Source organism: Saccostrea cucullata, unplaced genomic scaffold, assembly GCF_032062105.1.
Source record: "Saccostrea cucullata isolate Sc308-1 unplaced genomic scaffold, CSIRO_AGI_Scuc_v1 ctg519, whole genome shotgun sequence".
Classification (NCBI taxonomy): domain Eukaryota; kingdom Metazoa; phylum Mollusca; class Bivalvia; order Ostreida; family Ostreidae; genus Saccostrea; species Saccostrea cuccullata.
Window position 1 is genome coordinate 221,238 of NW_026929476.1, and position 14,720 is coordinate 235,957.

General features: G+C 32.3%; 1 protein-coding gene across 1 annotated transcript; it reads right to left on the reverse strand.

Moving 5' to 3' along the window:
- Nucleotides 1-307: 307 nt before the first annotated feature.
- Nucleotides 308-14,067, reverse strand: LOC134280980 (uncharacterized). The gene is made up of 2 exons (XM_062763428.1): nucleotides 13,961-14,067; nucleotides 308-3,156 (listed from the first exon to the last, which is right to left on the reverse strand). The coding sequence occupies exon 2, from the start codon at nucleotides 3,154-3,156 to the stop codon at nucleotides 904-906; it is 2,253 nt and encodes a 750-aa protein (XP_062619412.1). The 5' UTR covers nucleotides 13,961-14,067; the 3' UTR covers nucleotides 308-903.
- Nucleotides 14,068-14,720: the final 653 nt, after the last annotated feature.

Here is a 14,720-nt window from a genome sequence, read left to right on the forward strand (position 1 = left end):
CTCCTTGACACCTGATCCCATCTCGGTTTTAGAAGTCGGTGCTGCTCTGCTGAAAAAAATACTGTTCAAATGAAGTTTATTTTAACTTCTTGGATAACACTCATTGCAAAGTGTAATATTGTGCAAAATTACTATACCTAGAAGTTGTTTTCATCTTAAGACTTTTGTTGTTGCGTAACAATGTCGGAATCTTCTTACAGAAATGACTTTCTATAACCAATTACCTGTTCTAAAATCTTTCTTCAACAAGACATGCATAAGTATGCCTTGAAAATTTAATCAAACAATAATGTTATCTTAATTTTTCAAAATCTTCTTTTATTAACAACACAGTTATGCAATACAAATCAAAAAGAAATTACAAGGTAATAAAAAAAATACCTGTATATTACAAAATTTTAAAAATCGTATAATTTACTGTTCCATATTGAAGATACATGTTTTAATGAGTAAAACCAGTATAATTTTTTGACCACAATGCTCACGTTCTATTGAGTAAAACCAGTATACTTTTTTAAAACCACAATGCCCACATGAACTAAAATGTTTCCCCCCGGAATATTATGATTGCTTTCTCTTTTATTCCCATTATGACATGAAATCTTAAAAACTTTCTTATTAATCAAAGTTCATTTATTATTTCCTACGTATATCCTTACTAGTATTTAAATGATATATTCCTTCACTTGCATAAAAATATGTTTTTAATGCCACAGCACGAATTCGTGATTATTTTTATTTCGAGCATATAGAGTTCATAGCAGTCTAATCTATACTACCCGGTAGTCAATTTAATGCTAGAGGGTGATTTCTAAAACATAAGAAAAAAAGTTTATTCCAAAAAGGTTTCATACAGTGTACTGTAGTTAGAATATCTAAAGCTTTTACGTTAATAAGTAATGCCTATGATGCAACACTGTCATCTGTCGAGCTGATCTGTGTGTACTCATTTATGCGACTACCACGTGTGCAAAATGACACGTGGGTTTCTGAGAATGTCGGTCCACCATTTGGACCCAAGTCCGTTTCTTCAAGGCCATAGCAGCACCTACAATAACCTTCATCAGTGACAGGGGTTTCCATGCACCCGCAACACCAATTACACACATACCTAACGGAAAACAAACATCGTCCCATCTTTTTGTCGGCATCAATTTCAACTTCAGATTCCGTCTCGTTTTCAGGCTCGTATACATTTAGTAATAATCTTATTTGGTTATCTAACTCAAAGTGTATTCTTTCTACTTTGTCTGTATTGCTCTCGAAGAACAATATTTCTAAAATTCCGGATGTCAGGAAAATAAAGCCATATACCATTATCGTGTTTAAATTAATTGATGATTGGTTATCTAGGAAATTGACTTCAGATAGTGTTTTATATATAATCAGAAGCAAAAATGTTGTTAGAATAATTTTCATCAAAAGAAAAAATACCTCAATTTGTATTGGGCAGCACTGTGCAATGATGTAATCAAAATGTTTTATCAAAATATCATGGGATTTTTTTAGTTGAATTACTTTTTGTAAAAGTTGTCGATAGAGCATAAAAAATTCCACAAAATATTTGCTCATGTAAGAAAGAATTGCCATGACAAATAAGAAAATATGGATTTGTGTCGAATATAAATGAGGAACTGCAACTAAGAAAACATAAATCAAAAATTGAACGATACAGCTCATCCCTACATACACGCTGTTATACAAAAGACACATAATGAAAACTGGAGTTAAAATGAGTGATAATATTGCTACAAAGTTTGGATAACGCTTACATACACAGAAACTACATGATTTTAAAAAATATAGCATAAAATGATAACATTGATTAACCAATGGGAAAATGCTGAACAACAGTATAAGCGGCACGTTTATCATAAAATCAATTACAGATAGAACTAGTCTGAAGTGAAACTTAAAACTGAATATTGAATTTCTTTGACCAACAAATGGTAAAAGAAATACTTTACTCCAAAATTGTAAAGAAAAAATCAGCCAAAACCGATCCACAACCACTGCAGACATTGTGTTTTCTTTCCGTTTCATTTTAAGAAAATCGGATACAGGAATAAGGCTACATTTTAAGGATGAAAGTTTAAAAAACACAAAGCAATCATTCATAGACTCAATAGATAGAATTAAGTAACTATTTATCGTAGCAATTGCAAACAAACTAAAACAAATGAAAAATGTATAAATAAATATATGAACATATATATTTATATCATTTTGCAATCCAACACCATTAAACAGAAATGGAAAAATCACTGTATTGGGTGGTAAAAGTGAATAATTATTGACTAAAATTATCTTCACAGCGTATGACAATCCTGTGACTAGAAGTAATATAAAAGATAAACGCATTCCACTGGAAAAGCTTCGATCCAACTTTCTTGTAATGTTTGGTTTACTAGATTTGAAAATAATATATAACAGAAACCTTCTAGGTGTATACGGATAATCGGCCATGGTTAAGTATTTCAGTTGCTCGCTTATTTTTCGACCGTGCAATGACAAAGCTATTATTAGAGGATAATATGCAAGCATCGAAAATATAATGACGACAATCGCATAAGTGATTATAGACGTTTTTATAAGCAGAGAGGGAGTCGTAATATTCCCATTGAAACAATCGAAGTCGTACCCAATTGATACGATCGGAAATAAATGAAAGAATTTTTTCAAATCTTGATGTTCAAAGTTTCTGTGACAGAAATATCCGCCTTCTGATTTGTTTCGCAGACGTTGAAGATAGTTGTGTACTCGTATCCAAAGAATTTCCTTACTACAGTTGGATGTATTATTTATCAAGATATTAAGGCTCAGTTTATGGATGCCAGTTCTCATAAGACCAAACGTATAAACATCAATATCATTTGGATAACTTAAATAATGTTTGTTATCCTCAGTTATCCAGGTCCAATCATAAACTCTGTTCCATTCAGTTTGTTCCATAGTCATACTGTTATATGATGTGGAGCTTACGTTCAAATATATGAGTTTTGCTTTCTCGTTTGAAATAAAGTGTTGTAAAATACGTCTGTGGGTTTCTATGTTACGGTCCTCAATTTCACATGATGCATTTCGAACACGCTGCGCTGAATCCATAACCAGACAAAGTAGTAGGAATTTTAACATTAAAATTTTTTCAATGTCCATCTGAAAAATAACAAAGAAAAGGGTTCACTTTTGTCTTTTACGGCCATGTGAATTTCTGAAAAGCTTGTTAGTTTTAGTTAACAATGCATTAAATATCACTTAGATCTTTGGTTATTGCGTATCTATAAATACATAACGTAATTTTCTGACTATTCAATGCATTGTGACGTCACAAAATGCGTCAATATCTTCATTTTCTGAAAAAAAGTCTACGAAAACGGCCAATTTTGAAAGCTATTTTTCGATATTTAATATAGAGTGCATCTTCTGATATAAAATATTCAGCTAGTAAATAAAAAACTGTTTCTGAGGATTAAAAGACATTTTTTTTAGATCAGAAAGTGCACTCATATATTTTTTCTTCACTATCAGTATTCAAACATACCTATTTACCTTAAAAATCAAAAACATTGCATTTTCATTAAGGCTGTTCTCCAAGACCTGGACTTTGAGGAGAAAATTTCTTTAGGACATGAAAGCACTAAGTCTTTATTTTATTTTAATGCTTCTAAGTTCAAATGGAACATCAAGTGATTATCAATCAATTGGTATATCTACAGACCCAATTTATACATATCATGAACCTAATTCTTATATGACTGAAATACGAGTGGGAAGAGTCTTGCACTATAAATCTAGGACCCTGAAATGATCTATAGATTGATTGATTGTATTTTGTTTTACATGTACATGTACATCCCTTTCGAGAATATTTCACTCATTTAAAGATGTCATCATATATATATCAATGAAGGGCCTAATGTTAACTTTTACTCGACCGTCAGTGCCATTGAGCATTGAGGAATCTTTATCTTGTCAACGCCTGCTGTTGATCTTGTTTTTAAGGTTTCATCCGAAGGACCCACACCATTCACTTTAATGTTGATGGGAGGGTGAAGAAACAGTTGCTACCTATATTTTTTTTATTTACATCGGTCAGTCAGCCGATTTATTTATATGAAGGATATGGAGACAGCGAACAGTATTCAATCTCAAAGTCAATTCATTATCTAAGTCATTTCAAATCAAACGAATCAAAAACGTGTATCAAATCATGCATCAAATTTTGGTTTATCTTAAGAGTTCTTAAATAATTCCCTCTATATATGTCATCCTTTATGGGGAACTTTGCCATTTTTAATATCTTTTAAAAGTTAGAATCTGCACTTTTTGACATTGTTGGTCTTCTCTTGTCTTACATTGTCATTACATGTACATGTAAAGCCACGCCCTTATTGCATATATATACATAGCACAACCTAACATATTTTAGTTTTATTGGCTACTTCTAAAAAATATGAATTGAAATGTCTTCACATAATTTCCAAATAATTCTATCTGCGGGTGCTGGGATCATTCAGTATTCTTATTACTTTCACATGTCAAGAAAACATAGTAAGCAAACTTAAGAAATTCTGTCGCCTTCATTTATAATTTTATTTTCTGATTGATAAATGCATCATTCTATTCAACTATTCAAGTCCAAAAAATCAGTCTAAAACAGATAAAACAAACATAAAAAAATGTCATTACAGTTAAAAAAGAGACCAATCGGCTACCTAGCTCACCAGAGCACATCGGCTAGAAAAGGCACAAATAAGATCAGAATTGAAAAGTTTACTAAAAGGGGAGGGGGCTTGAAATTTATTACTACTTGAAAATGCCTCCATATCTAAACAGCATATAAATCTTTTTTTCTAAAGAAAAAGATTTAAAAAAAGTTTCGTTGTATATATTTCTTCGTAATAATATAAATTTGATTCTCCATTGTTCCCATGCCTACCTCAAAGGGTGATGATTTGAACATATTTAAATCTTCAATACATGATGATGTTTATATGTCAATATGACTAAACATGGATTTTCTGTTCTCGGGATTTAACCCTTAATTTTCTAATGCAAAACTTTTATCCACCATTTAACCCCACACTTACCCGTCGGGGTTATGATTTGAACAAATGTAATGCTACACTGAAGTTGTTCAAAATAAATATCACTAATCATGTCTTGCTATTCTTGGGAAGAAGATTTCCAAAATATATTTTAATGCAAAAACTGGATCCACAATTGTTGCCTGACCCGACCCCTGGGGGTTATGATTTGAACAAACTAGAATTTACACTACCTGATGTTGCGTCCAAATAAATATCACTCAACATGGCTTTGCAGTACTTGAGAAGAAGATTTTGAAAGATTCCCTTTACATTGAAACTTCTCCAATCCCCCCCCCCAACCCCAAGGAAACCGGTTCTCCCTAAAAATTGGGCGAATTTATAAGTCCCGGCAAAATTCGTAACATTTCTTAATACATAAACTCTCATAAAACCGGTCACTCCTGAAAACCGGACACCTGTCTCTTTTCCAAGAACAAAAGGTAAGAAACATAGGTAATTTCTCCTCGTCATACTGAGCAGTTTTTGACTGCAAGAAAGTTAACTGACATTGGTCAGAGAAGTAATAATGACCGGCCGGAGGTGTCAAACATACCAGAAGTGTGAAAACCTAAATGACCTCATTTTTTATTATTGGTTACTTTAACGATTTGTCATCTAGCCAGACTGGGTAAATGGCCAATCTAATTTGTGTTCATATGATTAAGCACGAATTAAACTTGAATTAATAAAATATCAAGCAACTGGTGAATTTCAATCACAGAATGCTTAAACAAATTATCGCACGCTATATTGCACAATGTTTTTGAATAGATATAAGCGGCCTTAGAATTGGACATTGCTAATGAAAATGGTGAAAAAAAAATCAAATATTTTTTTTTATCAAAATATACCTTTCAAAATTGAAAGAACATAAGTTTGCGCATACAATTTAAAAAAAATTATTTACTTTTCACTGAAGTACAAATTAATTTATTAATGATGTAAGCAATAGGCAAAGACATGCAGATTATTGGTAGGTAAAGAGTTTTCCTATACGCAGTACTGTTAAGCTTCCTGGAGCTTTAACTGCATTGTAAAGTTGATTTTGAGTTTTATTCTGAAGTTATGTACTTAAGTACCCCTAGTTCATGTAGACAGTTCCCAAGGCTATATATAAACATATTTGTCACGATATCACATATGACCTCGTTGATCACACGGCAGTCATTTTTCTTTTTCAAAGGTTTCACATAAATCGGTTTGGTGCAGCCGATTAATACAATTATTTCAAACTTTTTGTAACGTAAATAATCTTGTTGCATCCCTGTGAACCCGAAATGTGCTAGGGAAAGTAATACTATTTCTCTGGTACATAATATTTCAAATTAACTTCAACTACAGACAAATATGGTGGTTTTCTCCGCTCAATATTTGTTTTAAAACAAAGCAATCACACATTTTTCCAAAGCAAGATTCAGTTAGAGAGGAAACTCCTCTTACAGATTTTCACAAAATAGGTAATTCTGACCTCCTTTGATGCCATAGCTTTTTGCAAAAACTGTATTTAGTTAAAATAGATACCTTATAAAACAATGTCTTTTGGAATAATGCTTTACAATAGGTGTAATGATAAATATTATTAAGTAAAATAATTTTAAAAATGCATATTTTCTTTATTTCATCAATTATTTGTTGACAAGGACAATAACTCCTACTAAGGTCTCTTTATTCAGGCATTTGCTATATTGTACTTCTAATGTAAATACCTTCCCTGACATTCACAATTCAAAAGTATCTTATAAATAGGAAGTACTTAGGAACATTCAGCATAAGAATTTTGTTTCTGTAACAGTTTTTACATATCTTTCATTATACTTTTTACAAAAAAATGCGCATTTTTTATGTTGACATATCCTTCTGTTTATTTATGTTTTGCATTTTAAATAATATGGTGACCTATACATTTTTTGCAATATTGGAAAATTTAAAGAATATTAAATGAAAATAAATGCCGTTTTTGTACTTTGAGTCATTAAAATTGTGAGAATGGAAACACCTTAAATAAATTCTCATTAATCACCTGCGTCAGGGCTCATTTATACACAAATAATGAATTCTGCCTCAATCCATGGGTATAAAGAGGATAAATGTCAAACATAGAGTAAAAGAGCAAAGTTATCTCAATCATACAGATATATTAGATTTGTTTTTAAAGTGATTAAAACACGTTTATTTAAATCTTACGCTCTACATCTTTATATGTAGATTAAAATAAGATGTCAGGTTTATGACAGCTCAGTGACTTGCCGTCATATTCAAATATGACGTCATACATTTGTAGTTCGGAGAAGTGAAGGCACAGAGTATTCTGTATTGTACTCTGGGAAGCATTATCGTGCCTGCGTATGTTCCTATATATGGTCGTTTCTCATCAATTCGTGGTACCCATTGATTCGTGGTGTTTTCTTTTTCCGTCATTGCGCATATTACACTATTCCAGAAATTTATTTTGAGAAATCGAAGAAGAGTTCCCGATGTTAGCAAAGTGGTATAATTCAACTAAAATGACGGAAAATTCGGTACGTTATGCAAAAAATATACAAATTACGCTTACATCCAATTTAGTCGCTTTTGGATGACATACCTGTTTTCCTAAAAATAGCTAAACGGGTGCGAAATAGTAGGTAAATTGATTTCAAATGAATTTCCAGATGTCGTCTGCATGATTGCTGTTTATATCAAGTGATGTTGCTGGGCATTGGATTAAGTATGGAAAGTTGCTAGCGTTATAAATCAGTGTTTTTTATTCATCATAACCAGCAGCCAAATAACAAGTGCTTAAAAACTATAAGATATTCTTCCTTCAAATCAAATTATTTTTCTCTCTTTTTGCATCAAGAATTAAAATACAAATAAATTCCATAGTAAATCCAATTTCAACTTTATTAATATTAATTTAAATACCTAAATGCTAATTATAAATCAAAAAGTCTTTTTAAAACATGTTTTGTGACGCGGGTTATGTATTTATTATGCAATTATCTTTAGAAAATTATATTAACGTATTGGCAATCAACTAAATAATTTATGGAATAAAACACCGATTTCTGACAATATTTTTTTAAAATCTTTTTTATTAAGTATTTGTGCCCGAAATGGCGCGTCATACCAATAACTCAGATTTTGATGACGTAGGTACCACGAATCAATGAGACGCCTGATTTTTTACAGTGGTGTAAACACCACACAATTTAAGGTGAATTTTGACACAGATAACTGATGAAATTAAACCAATTTTTTACTAAAGAAGATATTAGACCCTAGTATTAAAAAATCACAATAAAATTAAGCTGAAAGTTTTGTTAATCGATTTTATTTGATTACGAATCGGTAAGTACCACGAATCCATAAGATACCAGGCTATATATTAACATATATTTACATTCAGTGTAACTTTCTTAATGAAATCCATTAGAAATCCTCGACGTTCAATTTTCCATAACACACGCGAAACCTTGTCACAGCGCGTAAGAATAGAAGAACAAAATAGGAACTACATGCATTTTCAATATTTGGGATCACCAAAATGTATACTGTTTTGACTCAATTTCATAAAAAAAAATACCCTTTAAAATTTACATAAAATACAACAAATGTGCATTAAAAATTGATTTATCATTTTTTCTTTGCAATGTTTACTTGCTTTATTTTACTTTGCGACGTCACAAAAGTCTTTCAAACGTCACGAATGGCTATAACGTTTATTAAGCAGACCCATACCGAAGGGCGCTAAATTCACATTAAACAAGAACGAAATAAACAGTTATGATGAAGGAAAGTAAAGGAATGTAAATATAAGGAGTGAATTCATATTCTGGAATCTTCGGTCCTATTACACACCTGGCCGTGCTGACAAATTGAATACCGCACGTTAGCACTCTACCTCTGGGGCACAGGCACTTGTTTCGGGAATAAATTTTAACCCATAGTTTAATAATAACAGAAGGTATCTAACTCCAAATTGCACGTAGTCCCCCCCCTCTCTAGAATCGCGCTCATTTACACTGTCAGATGAAATGCACGGGTAAATTGTTTATACCTGTGTCTTCTGCGATAATTTATCGACACAACGATATCTGATATGCTTGACTTGATTTTCTTTTATCTCCGTAATCAGCTTCAAAACTCTGCTCGCCAAGTGGAAAGTGAAACTCAACCAAAGAATGGTATGTTCTTGTCCCGGGCAAAGAATTAGACCTCGAATTTAATTGGCTAAAACTCAGTTTCTAAATTTACATTCGAAAAACATCGTAGTGTTTTTATGGAAAATAAGACACTATGACATTTTATTTATTCAATGCAATATTTTAAATCTGGAATTGAATTTTTGAACCCATGCATTCTTTAATTTTTCTCCTTGCCCGAGATTAACACTTACCGTTTTATGGTTTAGTTCGACATTTCCACTCAGCGAGTAGAGTTTTGACGCTGACGAGATTAAAGGAAACAAATACATTGTCATATATGGATGTGAAGATAAATTATCGTAGATGACATATGTATAAACAGTTTGCCACTGCCTTTTCTTTTAAAGTTTAAATGAGCACGATTCTAAGGGAGGGAGGTACTCCGTGTAATTTGGAGTTAGATACCTTGTGTTATTATAATACTATAGACTAAAAATTTATTACAGAAACAAGTACCTGTGTTCTGGGGTCATGATTTGTACAAACTTGAATCTACATTACCTGAGAATCAATCAACATGAGTTTCATCTTTCCTGTTTCAATGATTCTTGAAAAGAATATTTTTAAAGATTTGTCCTACATGTATATATTCCTATGTTCAACTTGAATAGGCCATTATGGCCCCCTCTACCTTGAAGGACATGATTTGTACAAACTTGAATTTTCACCACCAGAGGATGATTCAACATAAGTTTCATCTTCAAGCTGAAGAAACAAGAACTTCAGAAGTCTCGTTTTAAGTAATCATTTCTTAAGTTTTATGGTCGATACAATGACCAGTTGACCACGTAAGCAAATACAATTTATTATTGAGTCAAATGCTGACTGACGTTTTCCATACTACTTGTTAGTGCATTATTCATACACTGAATTGACTATGGATTTTCCCGTTATTTCCCGATCATGACATGGAGCAAACGGCAAGTGTTACCGGTCAGCAGGATATGCTCACTACTCCATGGCACCTGATCCCACCTCTGATGTTTCGGAGGTCCGTGTTTGCTCTGTTCCTATTTGTTTGTTTTTAGGACTTTGATATTGAATACTGTACTCCATAACCTTCTCTCGATGGTTTTTGAGAACAATAGTTTTAAAAATTTTTCCTAGTACATATTTCTATGTAAAATTTTGATCGTAGATTGTGCCTAACCTTACCGCCGGGGGACATGATTTGTACAAACTTTAGTCTACACTACCTGAGAATGAATCGACATGACCCTCATCTTTCCTGTCTCAATGGTTCTTGAGAAGAATATTTTTATCTCTATGGAGAGGGCTTATATAGGTGATGCCTGCTGCCCAATCCATTTATATTATTACATAATAAAATATGTTCAAATCAAGAAGAATATTTTTAAAGATTTTTCCTAAATATTCCTATGTAAAAAATTGCTTGGCTGTCATGGCTCTACTCTACCCCTGGGGGTCATGATTGAAAAAACCTGAATCTACACTAACGGAGGATGCTTCCACATGAATTTCATCTTTCCTAACCCGGTGGTTCTAAAGATTTTTAAAAAGCCATAACTTTTTCACTAATTAATAATTATCTCCCCTTGAGAGAGGGCTTGGACTTTCATTTGAACAAACTTGAATTCCATTTGCCCAAGTATACTTTGTAGCAAGTTTGGTTGAAATTGGCCCAGTGGTTCGTGAGAAGAAGATGAAAATATGAAAAGTTTACAACCACATCAACAACGACAACGATGAGAAACAATGGACAATTTTTGATCAGAAAAGCTCAATGGAGCCTTCGGCTCAGGTGAGCTCAAAACTCTATTTCTATGAAATAATATTACACATACATTTACTGATCATAGTTCATATAATAGTATTTTATTTCCAATTTAAAATAATGTACCACATGCTGCTTCTTCAACAAAAATGAAACTCGTAACTTTACTTACCTCGTCATTGGTCATTTGAAAAATTATTTTGTTATAACAGATTCTGATTGCACACATAAGTACTCTAAAGTTGACACCAAGAAGATGCTTGAGTTTCTGATTGACAATATCTATGTGGTTTTTGGAGACCAGGTATTCCAACAATCTATTGGAATTCCCATGGGTACAAATTGCGCTCCGTTATTAGCAGACTTATTTTTATATTCATATGAAGCAGAATTTATGCAAAATCTTATGCGAGAAAAGAAGAAAACACTTGCTGTGGCATTCAACTCGACGTTTAGATATATCGACGACGTATTGTCAATTAATAATGATAATTTCCATTCCTACGTCGATACGATATATCCTGAGGAGCTTGAGATAAAAGATACCACAGAGTCCGACACTTCTGCTTCATACTTGGATATTTTACTTGAATAAGACACTAATGGTAATCTAAAATCCAAGCTATATGATAAACGTGATTACTTTTTAACTTTTCTATCGTCAACTTCCCTTACTTATGCAGCAATATACCTTCATCACCTGCATACGGAGTATATATATCTCAGTTGATTCGATACACAAGAGCGTGCTCTACGTATGAACAATTTCTTCACAAGCAAGTTGATGAATCAAAAATATTTCGTTTAAAGTCATCATTTCGTAAATTCTATGGTCGATACAATGACCTTGTCAGCAAATACAATTTATCATTGAGTCAAATGCTGACTGACGTTTTTCATACCAATTGTTAGTCCATTATTTATACACTGAATTGACGACGGATTTTTTCCGTTATTTCCTGATCATGACAACGAGCACACGGCGGGTATGACCGGTCGGCAGGGGATACTCACTCCTCCATGGCACCTGATCCCACCTCTGATGTTTCGGAGGTCCGTGTTTGCTCTGCTCTTATTTTGTATATTGTGTAATGGACGTTGAGATTGAATACTGTTCGTTATTTCCATATCTATGCAGACACTTACGAAAATCATGTAAGGTAAAAGCCTAATGGGATACATCCGTTTAACCAACTAATGAAGCTTGTGAAACCTACATACAGGGTTGTCCCAAAAAGTCGTAGACAATGTTATAACTTTTAAAACATGCAACCAATACTAACCAAATTTTGCAGAGACATAACATAGTCAATGTTCTTCAAAATTGTGGATGTTGAAATAAATATCTTTCATATTGATAATATTAGGACGATTTATATGAGGGACGATAAGGTCTGTCGGCGCACGAGCAAAATTCGGAATATTTTACCTATTTTTATAACTATTACATTTGCTTTTATTTTTTTCGTACTATGTTAAACATTGAACTGAAATTTACATTAGTGAAATCAGAATCAAAATTTTGATAAATAGCATTGGAAACAGACGATTTGTGTTATGATTTTCAAAGTGTTGTTGGAATTGTGTTTGATGAAAATGACGCTGTCAAACGCGTAACCGGAGCACGGATATATAATAAATTGTTTTGAATATGATTTGTATTCATTAGAGACGGTAAAAAAGTATTCAAGTGACATTACACACTAGATTTTAATAGGGAAGTTATTTTTAAGTGACATGAGATTCACTGAGAGGTTTTCCACTATACCGAAATTAGCTACAACATAAAAGAAGTAGACTACTGATTGTTAAGGTACCCAGACAACGGGGAACAATCTGGACTAAGAACGACGTCAAACAATGTGTATTCTCTGCTACCTACAATGTATGGCGATCTTTCGACTAAATTTCGACTAAAATTTGAATTTGCTTAGAAAAAACAAAAATTCTTACAGTAGTGAATTTAAAAAAGTCTCTTACTCAAGGGTGGTCTTTCACTTAAAAAAATATTGAATGTTAACAGACACGTGTAAAGCAGAAAAAGAGATCAGGACGTTATATGGGACGTAAATTATGCTTGCTTTCGTGCGCCGGTGTACACTTACATGCTTTCTTTATTTTTTCATAATTTCCTTATTAAATGTGATATCATTATGAAATTTGAAAATCATAATCATATAATGTTACTTTTTGTTCATTCAACAAAGTGAAAATAAAATGTTTTCCTTGTCTACGACTTTTTGGGACAACCCTCGTATGTCTATGGTACATATCCTTCCTGTTTGTGATAAATTAAAAAAGCAGACAAACAAAGAAACAAACAAAATTTATTAACCCTTTACTTACCCATTGTTGATATACAATTATTTTGTACATATTGACAAATATTTTCTCAACATATGTACAATTAATTTTTCGTTGAGAAAGGGCTGTGGCAATGTTAAGAAAACTGCGTTTCCCACCTCCATCGAAAAAAAGCTCCATTAAGTTTAGTATTCTCTATATCAACTATTTAAATTCGTTTCTTTTTCACAGAAATTTGAAAATAAAATAGTTCAAATTTATTTATCATGGATTTACATAGTAGAATATAAACTTCATTCTTATACTGCTATGCTGAGTGTCCCTGTAATAATATTTTTACTCTTGTGTTTGTTTAATACAATATAATAACAACCTTTCATGAAACAAAATCCCATTTGGACCAAATTCTTTCTTTAGTTAACTTTTCTCAATGTTAACCTTTATTGTCCTTTCTCACAAAGAAACCTTTCATCTGTTACTATTTTATATCATACATGTAAAATATTGATGCTGATAAAAATGGAATTAAATCTAATAATAGTTAATAAGAATAGAAATCAAAGTTCGCAGATAAATGCGCTAACGGTCTGATTAAAATGAAAATAAGAATAAGACATTCTACATCTATGAATTGTCTTACTTACGTTGAATCTTGATACTTCGCTAAGACGGTGAAAAATCTTATTTGTATTAAAAGGAAAGTGCAACCTGTCTCGGTTTCCCCAGTCAGATTTAAATGCTGATCTATCTGAACTTCTTTTATATATAATTTAAGTGTTTATAAAATCCGTGCGTGTTTATTAGTCATTATTCATTTTATTAGGTTAAACTTCCCTGCTCCTAAAGATATACATTATTATTTTGGTTCGCATGTACCAAAGTGAGAAAAAAGAATTAGTAAATTTAATTGAAAGAAAACTTAAACACAAAATTAGAAAGAGGCAGGAATGTAGCTTATACATGAAAATACAAGAAAAACAAGAGATGTTTTGTAAAACTCTTATGCCTTCGTCCCCCAAATAATTGGAATTTTTCTACGTTAAAGAGCATCTGTCAAAAAGTCCTCGATCGAACCAAAAACAAAACTAAAGATAAATATCCTTACGAAAAATCTGTATACCACATTTCATTTTAGAATGCGTAAATTTTGCGAGGAAAACAAATTAAAACTGCAAATAAAATATGTATATTTTTAAGTAAAAGGCAAAATTCTGTCAAAAGTGGTTTGAAAGTACCTAAAACTTGAGAGCTTGACCTAGATATTCTAAAAAAACCCCACTGCTTTGCAAATTTCATTTCAGTGTGTGCAACCATCGAAGAAAATTAACGGAAACTTAGTGGACTGAGAGATGAATGGACCGACCGACCGTCAGCTAGATCGACAGACAGCATCAAATCAATATG

Excerpts from the sequence above, each read along its gene's own strand:
- LOC134280980 (XM_062763428.1), bottom strand. The coding sequence starts at position 3,156 with ATGGACATTGAAAAAATTTTAATGTTAAAATTCCTACTACTTTGTCTG.